Below are 16,791 nucleotides of genomic sequence, written 5' to 3'. Positions count from 1 at the left end.
TATAGGCCAGGCCCTCAGCCCTTCCTCTCGCGCACTGGGAGAGAACATCGTCCGCAGAGGACGCGAGTGAGCTGGAATGCTTTGACGTCAGTAGCAGGCCAGCGCTCAGAGCCGATCAGACAGTGAATGAATGTGCGAATACTGCAGAGAGGCGCACTCGCAGCATCGACCATCCATCCCTGTTGCCTCGTCCTTTCGGAGACATCGGGGCATACACACGCCACTGGCACAGTGAACACAACAGGACGTCGGGAAAATATTGGAAACCAATAGCTTTACGATTCTAACTCATCAAGTAGTATTGGAATAGCAAGAAGTGCCAAGCTGTTTACAGAGGCAGGTCGCTCCACAAGCCTCAAGGATAACGCATTTTCCTCTCAATGGTAAGTTATTTTTGTAACCTTTTTAAGGTAGCAATATTCTCACTCTTTTAGCAATTTTAGCATCATCATCTTTGGTTAGAATGTTATTGTCAGACCGCGGATGTTTACGACATGTCTATTTTTGTGCATTTCATCAGATGCGTAGTAGATGCGTATTTTGCGAACTCAGGACTGCAGTTGCGGAGTGGAAGTTTACCAGTCAGCAAGTGTTTACGCCGGGATGTTGTACTGCTTATATTAATCTCCAAGGGGACAATGGGACAATTGTTATTTGCATTTTGATATCTATCCATATGTGCTCGCAGCTTTCACAGAAAATTACACTGACTCACGGATGATCGATCCATCCTCTCTAATATCCAGATTCCTATTCAAGTTTAGCGGAAACTTTTAATGCTTTAATGTAAGTAAATAACTGTTGATGTTCATGATCCCATAATGAAAGATGATGATGATTGTGTAGTACAGGGGATGATGAGTAAAATTATTGCTCATGTGTTCTGTGTGTGTTGTCCTTTGTTAAGGGGGTGGCAAGTCCGGTGGCATCTCACAGTGCATTGTGTGAACACTGATAACGCTGTAGCCTATTGGTCGTTACTGTAACAAGAGAGCTGGATCCTGGCCTGCACAGTGCATTGTGTGAACACTGATAACGCTGTAGCCTATTGGTCGTTACTGTAACAAGAGAGCTGGATCCTGGCCTGCACAGTGCATTGTGTGAACACTGATAACGCTGTAGCCTATTGGTCGTTACTGTAACAAGAGAGCTGGATCCTGGCCTGCACCTCTTCTTTTTATTATCTTGGCTTCTCCAGGGAAACCGTGGAGCATGGGTCAACTCTGAGTCATCACAGGACCACCAACCAGAGAGGGAGAGAGAAGAAGAGGGTGGACAGGAATACAGATGGGGTGATTGAATAGCAGAGGAAAGTTAAAGTGATCCTACAGAGTTGATAATTGAGGGAACAAGCATGTGATTGTGGGTATACAGTCAGAGTGCATGTGTGTGTGAGGGCTTGTTGGCATGTGTACAAGTTACTGCTTATGACCATCTTGTCCTCAGTTAATTTTTTTAAACATTTGTGGGAGGAGACAGATTGCCCTCTGCCTGCGCTGTGACCCCTGGGTCATGGGGTGGGCCTAGGGGAGAGAGAGGGGACAGGAAAGAAGGGAGAGCAGCCAGGTCACACAGGCCCTGCAGCAGTCAGTCTCAGCACACAGCCTCTGTTAGTGCTTCGATCTGCTGCATAAGGGAACAGAGCGTGTGCTGCTCAACACATCAACTAACTATGTGTCTTGGTAGGCCTTGAGAGCCATGCTGTACTCAACTCCGCTCTCTCATTACCACTGATAGGTGAAAGAACTGGATAGGTGTCCACCATATTGATTTGACTGTCCGTGACCAAACTTTGGGCCCTAGTCATGAGGGAAGGAAGACAAGGATAGACCGATATAAGGGTATTTAAGACACAACCCACTCAACACTGTACTTCCCCTCCCAATTGTATTTCTATTAATATTACAATGCTGTTCCATACAAAGGGAGAGACAGAGGTAATGGAGGAGTTAAATATGTGATGAGTTTAAATGCTGGGAATGAGTGTAGAATTGAATCTACTTTGTTGTAATGAGTGAATTGAGAATTCAGAAGAGAGAGTGCTCTCTCAAGTCTCTGCTCCCCTATTCCCACGTGGACCTCACCATGTTGAATATTGCACGATGGGAACAAGTGAGATGAGATCATACCTAAGGAAACCCCACTCTGTTCCTCCATCACCCCTCCCTCCATTTTCCCCTTCACTATCCTGACTCCATTTCCTCCTCCCTCCCTTTTCCCCTCTCCATCCCTATCCTCTCACTCTCTACTCTTCCCTCTGATACGAAACCGAATGAGTCATCCCCTTGCCCCTCTCTCATTATGCTTCTCTCACACCATAATCCTACCCAGCTGTACCCTGTGTGTGTGTGTGTGTTTGTGTGTGTGTGTGTGTGTGTGTGGCAGTGCATGGGTCCATATTCACCCTTGTCCTTGTGTTAAAGATGCACTCTCAAACTTTTGTATAATTTCAGCCAGTAGTTTTGAAAGTGGTGCTCTTGAGCCAAAATGGGTCCCCTTTTTTTGTGTACTGTGTCTTCAAATTGTGTACTACGCCATGTGTACTAACTCAATTTGTGCAATATGTTACACATTTCTTGCGCTTAAGATCCCTGCGTGCATCTTTAAGTGTGGCCCTTCTATTGTTGTTTGTCTGAATGTTCACTTCACTTAGAATGTGTTCTCTGCCTTTTCTGCTCAGCTAGCACCAGCAAAAATATATATTTTCAATAATTGGCTCAAGATGTGAGATCCTTTATGTTTGCAAAGAAATATGCTGAGTGTACTAAAATCATGATGCCTTGGCATTGTTTATTTGTGTATGTGTGTACGTGCACCTGCAGACATGTGGGTGTGTGCGTGAGAGTGTATGTATGTGTTAGTTTGTCGGTGTGTGCGTCTGTGTGTTTTTATAACTGTAAAAGGAATCTCCCCAGCGGAAGCCTTTTCCCTGTGTGAACACTATCAGAAGGAAACAGTGTTGTTCCCTCCCTGCTCCCTATAGGAAGCAGCGGTCTGTTTAAGACCTGTTCTGCTTTGATAACTGACAAGAGAGGCAGTGAAAGCCACAGTGAATAGGAGGATGGCCTTATCCTTAAACTCTCTCATTCTCTGTTCTCTCCTGTTCTCTCTCTCACTCCCCCTCTCTTTTACAGTCTACCACAGCACAGCTTGTCCACTGAGTGTTGTTTAACATAACTGCTGCATCTCTCAGATGGTAACATAAAAGCTCTATCCCAAGGACAGATCCTGAGGCAAGTCACACACATTGTGTTTGTGTGGCTGTGTTCATTTGAATGCACAAGTGAGTTTGCCTTTCTGTGTACAGTGATGTGTTTGAATACCCATACTAACTTACTTAATGAGTATATACTACATACTATATGCTATTAGTTCATTTTAGTATACTGTAAACAAACGGTATCCTTTTAGTTGATAATACTAGCCCTTTGCCTGTCTACCAGAAGTTGATGCTGTTGCTGTGCAACCTCTTGCTAGCTTGTTAGCATAACAAATTACTAGCTAGACATTATACCACTTCGGGTGTGTTTGTAAAAATCAATCTGGAGTGCCAGAGTGCACTCTGAGTGTTCGTAAATTCAGAGCGTTGTCCATTTGTAAATTCAGTGCGTTTTGCTCTCGGATCGTTTAGAGCCCACACCTGACGCTCTGGTTGAGGAGTAGGGTTGATCCGAGCGTTCTGACCTCACAACGGCAGTCAAGCACCCAAGCTAACTGGCTAACGTTGTCTAGCTTGCTAGCTACTTCCAGCCACAACTGAGAGAACACCTCACTCTGACCATTTTACTCGCCCTAGCAGAGCTGGTTAGGCTGTTTTCATGTTATCCATAGAGTTGGTGACTAACTATGCTGCTGGCAACAATTTAATTATGCATTTTATGCCAACTTTTACTGCCACCGGTGATATTCAACGGGTGTTGCGTTCGTAAATTCATCATACTACTCGCCAATGTCCAGTCTCTTGACAAGAAGGTAGACGAAATCCAAGCAAGGGTTGCCTTCCAGAGAGACATCAGAGATTGTGACATTCTTTGTTTCACGGAAACATGGCTCACTTGGGATAGGTCATCAGAGTCGGTACAGCCACCTGGTTTCTTCACGCATCGCGCCGACAGAAACAAGCATCTTTCTGGTAAGAAGAAGTGCGGGGGTGTATGCCTTATGATTAACGAGACGTGGTGTGATCATAACAACATACAGGAACTCAAGTCCTTTTGTTCACCTGACCTAGAATCCCTTACAATCAAATGCCGACCGCATTATCTACCAAGAGAATTCTCTTCGATCATAATCACAGTCGTGTATATCCCCCAAGCAGATACATCGATGGCCCTGAAAGAACTTCATTTGACTCTATGTAAACTGGGAACCACATATCCTGAAGTTGCATTTATTGTAGCTGGGGATTTTAACAAGGCTAATTTGAAAACAAGGCTCCCTAAATTTTATCAGCATATCGAATGCGCGACCCGGCCTGGCAAAACCCTGGATCATTGTTATTCTAACTTCCGCGATGCATACAAAGCCCTCCCCCAAACCTCCTTTCATGAAATCTGACCACAACTCCATTTTGTTGCTCTCAGCCTATAGACAGAAACTAAAACAGGAAGCGCCCGTGCTCAGGTCTGTTCAACGCTGGTCAGACCAATTGGATTCCACGCTTCAAGATTGCTTTGATCACGTGGACTGGGATATGTTCCGCATAGCGTCGGAAAATAACATTGATGAATACGCTGATGCGGTGAGCGAGTTTATTAGCAAGTGCATCGGTGATGTTGTACCAACAGCGTCTATTAAAACATTCCCCAACCAGAAACCATGATGGCAGCATTCGCACAAAACTGAAAGCGCGAACCACTGCTTTTAATCAGGGTAAGGTGACTGGAAACATGACCAAATACAAACAGTGTAGCTATTCCCCCCGCAAGGCAATCAAACAAGCTAATCGTCAGCATAGAGACAAAGTAGAGTCGCAATTCAACGGCTCAGACACGAGAGGTATGTGGCAGGGTCTACAGTCAATCAGACTACAAAAGGAAAACCAGCCCCGTCGCGGACCAGGATGTCTTGCTCCCAGAAAAACAAAACAATGTCTTTGCTCGCTGTCATGGCCATTGCTGGAAGAAGACCAAGGTGCAGCGTGGTGAGTGTACATTTTCCTTTTTATTTCAAAATGTTGCCAACAAAACAACAAACGAAAAACCAACCGTGAAGCTTACAGGGCATTAGTGCCACAAACAAAGTTAACTACCCACAAAGACAGGTGGGAAAAATGGTTGCCTAAGTATGGTTCCCAATCAGAGACAACAAATAGACAGCTGTCCTTGATTGAGAATCATACCCGGCCAAAACAAAGAAATACAAAACATAGAATGCCCACCCTACATCACACCCTGACCTAACCAAATAGAGAAATAAAACAGCTCTCTAAGGTCAGGGCGTGACACTCGCTTTGAGGACAATACAGTCCCACTGACATGGCCCGCTACTAAAACCTGAAGGCTCTCCTTTACTGCAGCCATTTAAACGTGTTAACCCCCGCAAGGCTGTCGGCCGAGACGGCAGATCAGCTGGCTGGTGTGTTTACGGACATATTCAATCAATCCTTATCCCAGTCTGCTGTTCCCACATGCTTCAAGAGGGTCACCATTGTTCCTGTTCCCAAGAAAGCGAAGGTAACTGAGCTAAATGACTATCGTCCCGTAGCACTCACTTCCGTCATCATGAAGTGCTTTGAGAGACTAGTCAAGGACAATATCACCTCCACCCTACCTGACACCCTAGACCCACTCCAATTTGCTTACCGCCCCAATAGGTCCACAGGCGACGCAATCGCAATCACACTGCATAAACCCATCTGGACAAGAGGAATACCTATGTAAGAATGCTGTTCATCGACTACAGCTCAGCATTTAACACCATAGTACCCTCCAAACTCGTCATTAAGCTTGAGACCCTGTATCTCGACCCTGCTCTGTGCAACTGGGTCCTGGACTTCCTGACGGGCCACCCCCCCAGGTGGTGAGGGTAGGAAACATCTCCTCCCCGCTGATCCTCAACACTGGGGCCACACAAGGGTGCGTTCTCAGCCCTCTCCTGTACTCCCTGTTCACCTATGACTGCGTGGCCATGCACGACTCCATGCACGATACTACAGTGGTAGGCTTGATTACCAACAATGACGAAACGGCCTACAGGGAGGAGGTGAGGGCCCTCGGAGTGTGGTGTCAGGAAAATAACCTCACACTCAATGTCAACAAAACAAAGGAGATGGTCGTGGACTTCAGGAAACAGCAGAGGGAGCAGCCCCCTATCCACATCGACGGGACAGTAGTGGAGAAGGTGGAAAGTTTTAAGTTCCTCGGCGTACACATCACGGACAAACGGAAATGGTCCACCCACACAGACAGCGTGGTGAAGAAAGCGCAGCAGCGCCTCTTCAACCTCAGGAGGCTGAAGAAATTTGTCTTGTCACCAAAAACACTCACAAATTTTTACAGATGCACAACCGAGAGCATCCTGTCGGGCTGTATCACCGCCTGGTACGGCAACTGCTCCGCCCACAACCGTAAGGCTCTCCAGAGGGTAGTGAGGTCTGCACAACGCATCACCGGGGACAAACTACCTGCCCTCCAAAACACCTACACCACCCGATGTCACAGGAAGGCCAAAAAGATCATCAAGGACAACAACCACCTGAGCCACTGCCTGTTCACCCCGCTATCATCCAGAAGGCGAGGTCAGTACAGGTGCATCAAAGCGGGGACCGAGAGACTGAAAAACAGCTTCAATCTCAAGGCCATCAGACTTTTAAACAGCCATCACTAACATTGAGTGGCTGCTGCTAACATACTGACTCATCTGTAGCGACTTTAATAATGGAAAACTTGATGTAATAAACGTATCACTAGCCACTTTAAACAATGCCACTTTATATAATGTTTACATACCCTACATTACTCATCTCATATGTACAGTGGGGCAAAAAAGTATTTAGTCAGCCACCAATTGTGCAAGTTCTCCCACTTAAAAAGATGAGAGAGGCCTGTTATTTTCATCATAGGTACACTTCAACTATGACAGACAAAATGAGAAAAAAAAATCCAGAAAATCACATTGTAGGATTTTTAATGAATTTATTTGCTAATTATGGTGGAAAATAAGTATTTGGTCAATAACAAAAGTTTATCTCAATACTTTGTTACTGTATATACTGTATTCTATACCATCTACACTATCTTGCCTATGCCGTTCGGCCATCGCATATTCATATATTTTTATTCATTCCTTTTTCTTATTTTTCTTATTCATTCCTTTACACTTGTGTGTATAAAGTAGTTGTTGTGGAATTGTTAGATTACTTGTTAGATATTACTGCATGGTCGGAACTAGAAGCACAAGCATTTCGCTACACTCACATTAACATCTGCTAACCATGTGTATGTGACAAATAAAATTTGATTTGATTTGAATTATTTTGCACTCTGGCACACTCACACGAGAGTGCTCTGAAATTAGAGTAGATAGCCAGAACGAATTAACCATGTCCATTGAGAACACACAACGACTATGCCACTTAGCTAAGCGTGACATGAATAATCAAGTCAATCAACGTTGGGTAGTTAGTTAGCATATAGTTAATATACTGGAAGGTCTGATGTATTAGTAGCCAACTAACATTACTTTAGGTAGCTAGCTAACATACCGGTACATACTGCTGTAATGATATGCTATGCGGTTCATAAGGATAGCGTAGCTAACAAATTGTCAGCCAACATAACGTGTAACTTATTTGAAAAGGCATTACGTCGCTCAACATTGTCTTAACACATCATAATTTGTTAAAGAAATGAATTTTTATAAACTCTCGTCGGACTTTGGCTGCATATTTTCCTCCATTTTCTTAAAATCTGAAAACGTTGTGAAGCTATGCTCATTTTCTGAATAATTGCATTATGGGGCCTAAAAGCATGGAAATAGTGTCCACTGCTTGTATACTTCGTATTTTAGCGAATTTAGTACGACATCCGGGAACTTAGTTAGTATGAGTTCGTTTTTGAACACAGCTCTAGTGTATGTATACACTAGGCTTGGCTGATACCTCAGTATATGCTATAAACGGTATATTTTGAATTACCAATGGTATGATTTTCAATACCATAAAAAAAACACATTTTAAATTAAACAATTTGGGGGCACCCGGGGTGCATGCTACGCCACTCCTTCTATCTATGTTAAGTATATAACTATAAGAAATGCTACGCCACTCCTTCTATCTATGTTAAGTATATAACTATAAGAAATCTAAGATGTGTCAAATAAATGATATCCAGCTCAGGCCTCTAGCTATGCATTTGGTTTGCTAACTTGCTAAGTGGCTAGATGTCAAGATCAAGCTTCTTGGTTACAGCAGAGACATTAAATCCCCTCCTGGATCAAGATCCCTGTTGCTTAAATTGTTTTGTGCATTAAATACAAAAGCTTTATTTGTATTATTTTTTTGGGTCGGGACACGGCTCTTTTATAATTTTTGGTGGCACAGCACGCACTCCCACAGCTCCCGCTAGGGGGGCGTGCTGTGCCACCGCTTATAAGTTAAGTATAACTATGAGAGAACTAATCATTTTTGGGTTTTAAAAATAGCGCCCTTTGTGTTCACTTCTTGTAATAATACCACCTAACCCTAATGGATTCCCACAATGTTTCAGGTAGGTTAGCTATAAATTCAGTTGTCCAGCTTTGCAGTGGCAACAAAAACACAGTGTAAACATGAAGATCCACTGTCACGTTTCTTTAGTATTATACACAAGTTATGTTATGAGACTGTTTCTTGTTGGCTGAAGGTTTGGGTGTCTCCTATGCTGCAGAGAGAGAGAGAGAGAGAGTCCAGAGACTTGGCCATCAGACGCCCATCAGACTGTGGGTAGGTCAATAATTAGCAGCATTGATTTCTGCATACAGAGCGCTGTGTCTGTCTGCACATGCTCCTCCAAGGACTCTGCACTCAGACACATGTGAGAAGGCCTGCTCTCTCTCCAACCCTTCTGCTTCTCATTAAAGGGCGACTGCACTTCCTGATTTGGCCTGATTTTTAGATATGGTTCATTAAGAAATGCGTGTCTTGGTCTCGGGGTCTGATTTGATGAGTGTGTTTGCAAGTGGGAAGAGTTTGCCAAATGATTTAGCTAATTAGCTTCAGCCAGCAGGTGTGTGACCGTGGCAAAGTTTGTTTGACTTTAGATAGCATTTCCCCAGGGCTAGTTAAGGACCGTCAATAAAATTACACAATGTAAAATTACATAATTTTAATGTTGTTCACCTTTTAGCTCTCATTAAATGCGTTCAATATTTGCATATGCATTTCTACAATTTATAGTTGGTTTGATGTTTTTAAGTCATCGAAATTTAACGCTATTGGAATTTTAACATATTGTCCCTTTGTATATTGTGTAATTGACCGATGGGCCCTAACTAGCCCCATAGGGATATCCAAAGTCAACCCAAATTTAAATCTACCACGGGCATCTGCCCTCCGAATTGATGATCACTTGAGTGCTGCCAGCTGTGGGTGTGGGTGGGATCGAACCAAACCCAACCTTAATTTACATTGTGAGGCAGTCACGATCACAAGTCTCACAAACTCTGTTTTGGATGAGACTGACTTTGACCAAAATTATCCTATTTACACTTTTGTAGTCTAATTAATGCCACAGACTGTTTTATAAATGAGAAGTTTAGAGGCAGTTGCTCTTTAACCATTCAGTTACACAGACACGCACACACACACTTGCACGAACGCGCACACATGCACGCACAAACGCATGCACACACACACACCCCGATACACACACATCCACACTGCGATACACCCACACAAACAAATTATGATATCTCATTACAGATATTGATCCATACCATTTTTGCAGGATTGCTGTTATCTGACTCCCTGCCACTAATTCCCTAAACACACTCAACATCCATAGTCTTTATCCCTTCCAACCTTGTCTGTATCTGCCACCCTCCTCCATCGAGCCCTTCCTCAACTAAACCTCTGTTTATTCTAGCTTTTCCTCTCTCCTGTCCTGGCTATTATCCTCACAGTTATGTGTATCTATGCCTAGAGCACTACAATAGTGACGCCTGTTCTGTTGTTCTTTCTGCCTTCTTTCCTGTTTCCTTCGAAAGTCCTCTGGGATTCTTGGAGGCACAGAAGGTTGCTTGGGTGTTTATGATGCCATTAAGGGATTTGAGACTGTTTTAATGTCATAAGGTGTCACAGAAAAAAGCTTTTTAGTTGTCGTAACATGGCCTCCTCAACTGTCTGTGTTTGTCACTGAGGCTACTTCCTGCTTGATGCTTCCACTCCCTTATGTTGATAGGAACGCTTCCCTAACCTGTCTGTCAGGCTTACTGTACACACACGCGCATGCATGTGCACGTATAGGTTCAGTGGCAGGACAGTTTGTGTGAGAAACTGGAAATGAGAATGAAGTGCAGCCAGGATATTTTGGCAACCATTCTGAAGTTTAAATTGCATAAATGTTGACAATGGCCACTATGACTGATAAAATTAGTTTCAAGATTGTAAAAGTAGATTCTGTTCATATTTTTAATATAGTTTGCACAAATGTATAGACCTCTACAATGAATAGCTTGTTGAAAGCAGTTGCATAATGTGTGTGTGTTACCGTAGCAGTACTGTAATGGCAGTCCACACAATGAGCACTCAGTCTGTACCACTGATCAGAGCACTCGCACTGGAATAAGGACCCTAGCTGCAACAGACTGCAGAAATTACAATACATTGACATATAAGGCCCAAAGTATATAGGTTTTAGTTTATTTCAAACACCCCATTTCACATACCAATCTGCACTAAAAACCCTCCTCCGTCTTGTTTGATATCAAGCACAACTCTGTGTCACATCTCTCTGTTTGTCCAGGTAATGCATCAGTAGAGAGAGCCTCCATAGAGCTTCAAGACCCCTCCAAGGCCCCTCATCCAGACTGAGACTGTCTCCAGCACCAACACACCACTCCCCTCACCCCGTCTCTGCCCTGCCCCACCCAGACATGGCTGCCTCCAAGAGCGGCTACGAGGGAAAGATCGCCGGCCTCTATGACCTGGATCGCACGCTGGGTAAAGGCCACTTCGCAGTTGTCAAGCTGGCACGCCACGTCTTCACAGGCCAGCTGGTGGCGGTAAAGGTGATCGACAAGACCAAGCTGGACGCCATGGCGACGGGCCACCTGCTGCAGGAGGTGCGCTGTATGAAGCTGGTGCAGCATCCCAATGTGGTGCGGCTCTACGAGGTCATCGACACTGCCAACAAGCTCTACCTCATCTTGGAGCTGGGCGATGGAGGAGACATGTATGACTACATCTTGCGCCACGAGGGTGGCGTGGCTGAGGACACGGCTAAAGTTCACTTCGCCCAGATCGTCCGAGCAATCTCCTACTGCCACCGGCTCCACGTGGTGCACCGAGACCTCAAGCCAGAGAACGTGGTGTTCTTCAGGCAGCAGGGGACCGTCAAGCTGACCGACTTCGGCTTCAGCAACCTCTTCAAGCCCGGGACTATGCTGATGACCAGCTGTGGCTCGCTGGCTTACTCCGCCCCAGAGATCCTGCTGGGAGATGAGTATGATGCTCCGGCTGTAGGTAAGACAAAAAGGGGACCGGGACAGGGGTGTCTGGGTGGGCAGGGGGTCTGTCTGTCCATCTGGTTGTCTGGCTGGCTGTTTGTTTTCTTCATAGGAAGGGTCAAGTGATGCAATGAGATGAGAGAAATGTGAAGATAAAATAAATAGAACATTGTTTGCGTGTAACTCATTTTGCAGACAAGTACGTGATTCACTGAGTTTTTAAAATTATATTCTACCCGTAAGACCACATATATAGATTCAGGTCCCTCTAAGGCTAAGCCATTGAGCTACACAGAATTACCATAAATCCCCTGAGACCAAGATAAAGCTGGAGAGATGAACATGGGCGTGTCTGTGGTACTGCCTGTGGATCTGTCAGTCAGGCAGGCATTCCTCTAGCTCACCCAACATACACACACACAAACGTGAACAGATGGACTACTCTCTGGGCTGCATAGAATCTGGAATGGAAATGTAATTTGCGTGTGGATGGGCGGTGTGGTTGAAGCAATCCACACAGGGCTTTAATCCAGGGCAGGGACAGTGAAGCTGTGTACATGCAGGGCTTAAAGCTGGAATCCTTCATGGGGAAACAGCCATGTCTGTTTGCGATATTACAACAACAAAAGTTACTGTAAACAACGAACACAGTCCCCCTCCCCCCGGACATCATTGCACACGCGATAGAAGAGCAGAATATGTATCACACTGTATATTTTTTTACCTCAGCTCGGCAATAATAACAACGGTGGTCAGGTGGCCAGTGGCGCTGTTGCCCCCTACTGCGAATTCCATCTTTAAAGCCTAGAGCCAGGCGGATAGTTGTCTCTGTGTCAGGGTAGGAGGACTGTGGGTTTCCACTTACAGTTCAGCCGGTCTGCCCACTGAGGTTGTTTTTAGGTCTGGTTTGTTTTCTGCAGACAGACAGGGTTGTATCTGGATTTTTCTTCAATGAAATTAAAATCAGTGGAGAGTAGTGCAGCGAGAGTAAATGTACAATGTCTCCAGTCCTGTAGTATTCCAGACCTAAGCATGCCCCAAATACACACTCCTGGCCTGCCCCAGATATGAACACCTGGCTGCACCTCATTCATCTGCTACAGGGAAATGGACTGTTATTGTGAAAATGCACCATGACATCTTAACATGTGGAAAGTGTTATGGTGCGGTGTCATTAACACCCTAGCAGAACACTGAGCAATAGTAGAAGAGTTATTCCCTGGGTTTTTAGCGGTGAGTAATCCAGTAACCCTATGAGACCTGTTAGGTAATGGCCACTGGCCAGGGAACACCTGACAGGATCACAGTTTAGAGGGACTCAAATCAGATTCATACCTCATCTCGGCACAACACTCTTCTAGTGCGCAGATGCATGGTCATGTACATTCCTTAATCATAACTGCTGATGGGCCATGTGAAAGAATGATGATCAGCGCTACGCAAAGTAAAGAATATCCCCTATGGCTACATACTATAGAATATATAGTTGAGACTGTTCTCAAGCAGCCATGTGACCCATGCAGGGTTGGTAACACAGACGACAGTCATACTGACTGGGCTGTATGCAGTGTGGTGCTGGGAGTGTGCCAGCCCCTAACTGGGTCAGACTCCTCTGAGATACAGCTCCAGCTAAGCCTGCCAGGTGCCAAAAGCTAAGTGGGCTTCCCACTGCAGAGGGACCGCAGGGGTTTAGGCATGTGCACTGAAACTAAAGACACAACCACAACACAACCACCACATTCACCAGTACCTGGCTTTAACTTCCACACCTCAAATAGAGACTATTGTAGCCGGGATACCGGTGACAATCACTGGAGCTACAGTATATTCTCTGATCACTGGAGCTACAGTATATTCTCTGATCACTGGAGCTACAGTATATTCTCTGATCACTGGAGCTACAGTATATTCTCTGATCACTGGAGCTACAGTATATTCTCTGATCACTGGAGCTACAGTATATTCTCTGATCAGTGGAGCTACAGTATATTCTCTGATCACTGGAGCTACCGTATATTCTCTGATCACTGGAGCTACAGTATTTTCTCTGATCACTGGAGCTACAGTATATTCTCTGATCACTGGAGCTACAGTATATTCTCTGATCACTGGAGCCACAGTATATTCTCTGATCACTGGAGCCACAGTATATTCTCTGATCAGTCCTACGTGTGTCACTGTGGGCACGTGCAAAAATGCTTGGACAGTGCTCACCTACATTTGTAGTGGAAGCTCAAGTAAATCAGAGCAGATTTTTTTGGTTTTATCCCTCTGGTTACTACGGGTTGATTAACCTCAAACACATCTGGCACACATTTTGATAATTAGATCAAAACAAGATTATTGGCTTGCAAGGCAGTGGAACTATTGTACAATCCCAAATATTTTGACCTATTGCACGTGGGTGGCCTTGGTGTTGTGTGTGCGACTGACCAGTGGCAGTCTGCCCACTGGGTTGAGGCTCACAGTGGTATAATCAGATTGTGTGGCATGCTGGGCACTGCAGTGCCTGGCACAGAGAAAGGTCCCATTCCACACCCAACATACGGCACGGGAACAGGTTTCGGGCATTAACCTGGTTTGAGCCCAGTCAATGAGCCTGGGAAACAACACACACCTACCCATGTGGCTGAAGAGACCTTGTTTCTAGTATCAACTTGTCCCTGATGTTATCTGACAGGCTGTTTGAAGTCAAGCCGGGACAAGGCCTGCTGTGTGTGTGTGTGTGTGATTATATTTAGTGCCTTCAGAAAGTATTCAGACCCCTTGAATTTTTCCACATTTTGTTACAGCTTTATTCTAAAATAGATTGTATTTAATCCATCTATTAAATACAATGCCCCATAATGAAAAAGCATAAATAGGGTTTTAGAAATTTTAGCAAATGTAATAACAAAAAACATACCTTATTTACATAAGTATTCAGACACTTTGCTTTGAGAGTCTAAATTGAGCTCAGGTGTGTCCTGTTTACATTGATTATACTTGAGATGTTTCTACTGTACAACTTGATTGGAGTCCACCTGTGGTAAATTCAATTGATTGAATAACCCAATGGTCACTCTAACAGAGCTCTAGAGTTCCTCTATGGAGATGGGAGAACCTTCCAGAAGGACAACCATGTCTGCAGCACTCCACCTATCAGGCCTTTATGGTAGAGTGGCCAGACGGAAGTCACTCCAAAGTAAAAGGCACATGACAGCCTGCTTGGAGTTTGCCAACAGGCACCAAATGGCTCTCAGACCATGAGAAACAAGATTCTCTGGTCTGATAAATCCAAGATTGAACTCTTTGGCCTGAATGCCAAGCATCGTGTCTGGAGGAAACCTGGCACCATCCCTACGGTGAAGCATGATAGTGGCAGCATCATGCTGTGGGGATGTTTTTCAATGGCAGGGACTGGGAGACTAGTCAGGATCGAGGCAAAGATGAACGGAGCAAAGTACATATAGAGATCCTTGATGAACACCTGCTTCAGAATGCTCAGGACCGCAGACTGGAACGAAGGTTCACCTTCCAACAGGACAACGATCCTAAGCACACAGTCAAGACATTGCAGGAGTGGCTTCGGGACAAGTCTCGGAATGTCCTTGAGTGGCCCAGTCAGAGCCCGGACTTGAATCCGATCAAAAATCTCTGAAGAGACGTGAAAATGGCTGTGCAGCAACGCTCCCCATCCAACCTGACAGAGCTTGTGAGGATCTGCAGAAAAGAACCCCAAATACACGTGTGCCAAGCTTGTCACGTCATACCCAAGAAGACACAAGGCTGTAATCACTGCCAAAGGTGCTTTAACTAAGCACTGAGTAAAGGGTCTGAGTACTTATGTGTGATATATATATTTTATCTTCTTTAAAAAAAAAAAAATTTGCAAACATTTCTAAAAACCTGTTTTTGCTTTTACCATTATGGGGTATTGTGTGTAGATTGAGGGGGGAAAAAACGATTTAATACATTTTAAAATAAGGCTGTAATCTAACAAAATGTGGAAAAAGTCAAGGGGTCTGAATACTTTCCGAATGCATTGTGTCTCTAGACCACAGATATCCTATTACTACTGGATTCTATGGTCTAGTCTCTGTGACTTAGTCGTCTTCTGATGACGCCTGTAAATGCCATGGATGGAGCCTGAGTCAGTGTGATGTAGTATTTCCACAGGTTACCTGGGTGGTTGTGTATAGTTACTGTATCACTTAATGAATATTCATTAGTTCAGCATGCTCTTATCCTGGTCCACTAAGCAGGTGCTGGTGTAATCTACTTATTAGGTCTTAGTGACAGAGTGCCAGCTGAGCGAGGCAGCTTGCTCACTGAGGCCCACTGCCATTATACTGCCATGCAGCCCTGTTATGATAACACAGCACAACACAACACAGCAGGGTTGGGGTCAACTCCATTTACATTCAGGCAATTCAGAGTAAATTGAATTTCCAATGTAAGAATTTCAAACTGCTCTTAGAAGATAAATGACACCTGGAAGATTTGAGTGATTGGACAGAATGCAAATGAGGTTGACACCAGCCTTGCAGCTCTGCGGAGCACTGCAAGGCGTGACATGTGCGTGTGAAAGAAGAGCTTAGAGATATGATACTCCATTATATCCCTCTTTCTGCACAGATGCAGGTTTGTGGATAATGCTGAGTAGCTCTGAGAAAGAGATGTCCCTTCTGTACTGAGAAAAGAGATTACCTTAGTCCATGGGGACGTGAGTCATAAACTCCTTTTTATAGCACACTGTGTATCTCATACACCTACTCATACACCTATGTTGCCATATACAAACAAATGTACAACCACGTATTAAATATTTGTACAGGGTGTACTGGTATTTTATAGGTGGGTACTGTATGAAGCTATGGATGGATCCCAAGGGCCATTAAACAGAGTGCAGCATGACTGTGGTCATATGATGAGGCAGAGAAAATCAGAGGCCTGTGTGTGCAGAGCCACGCAGCAGTACCAGACCCAGGGCGATGGGACAGTGGCCTGTTCTGTGTCTAACACATGGCTGCTATACTGCATAAGCCAAACAAAGCAGTGTGGAGAAGAACAGTCAGATACCATCTCAGGTCTTGTCTTGTGTCCATTTAAGTAGAACTTGTCTGTCTCTACCTGGGTTGTGCCTAAACGGACAGTCTTGGCATA

General features: G+C 44.6%; 1 protein-coding gene across 3 annotated transcripts in view; it reads left to right on the top strand.

The window, feature by feature from the left end:
• Nucleotides 1-16,791, top strand: part of snrkb (SNF related kinase b) — a 37,853-nt gene continuing 21,062 nt past the window's right edge. Inside the window, exons 1-3 of one of the 3 annotated variants that reach the window (XM_024379248.2) lie at nt 1-383; nt 8,868-8,923; nt 10,944-11,662. In XM_024379248.2, the coding sequence (XP_024235016.1) occupies nt 11,074-11,662 (589 nt within the window). In that variant the 5' untranslated portion in view covers nt 1-383; nt 8,868-8,923; nt 10,944-11,073. Of the gene's footprint in view, nt 384-8,843; nt 8,924-10,943; nt 11,663-16,791 lie in introns of all 3 variants that reach the window. The other 2 variants (XM_024379247.2, XM_024379246.2) reach the window with 2 other exon arrangements.

This window comes from Oncorhynchus tshawytscha, linkage group LG19 (assembly GCF_018296145.1).
Source record: "Oncorhynchus tshawytscha isolate Ot180627B linkage group LG19, Otsh_v2.0, whole genome shotgun sequence".
NCBI lineage: Eukaryota > Metazoa > Chordata > Actinopteri > Salmoniformes > Salmonidae > Oncorhynchus > Oncorhynchus tshawytscha.
Note: the sequence above shows the minus strand (reverse complement) of the source record. Positions and strands in the feature narration are given on the sequence as shown.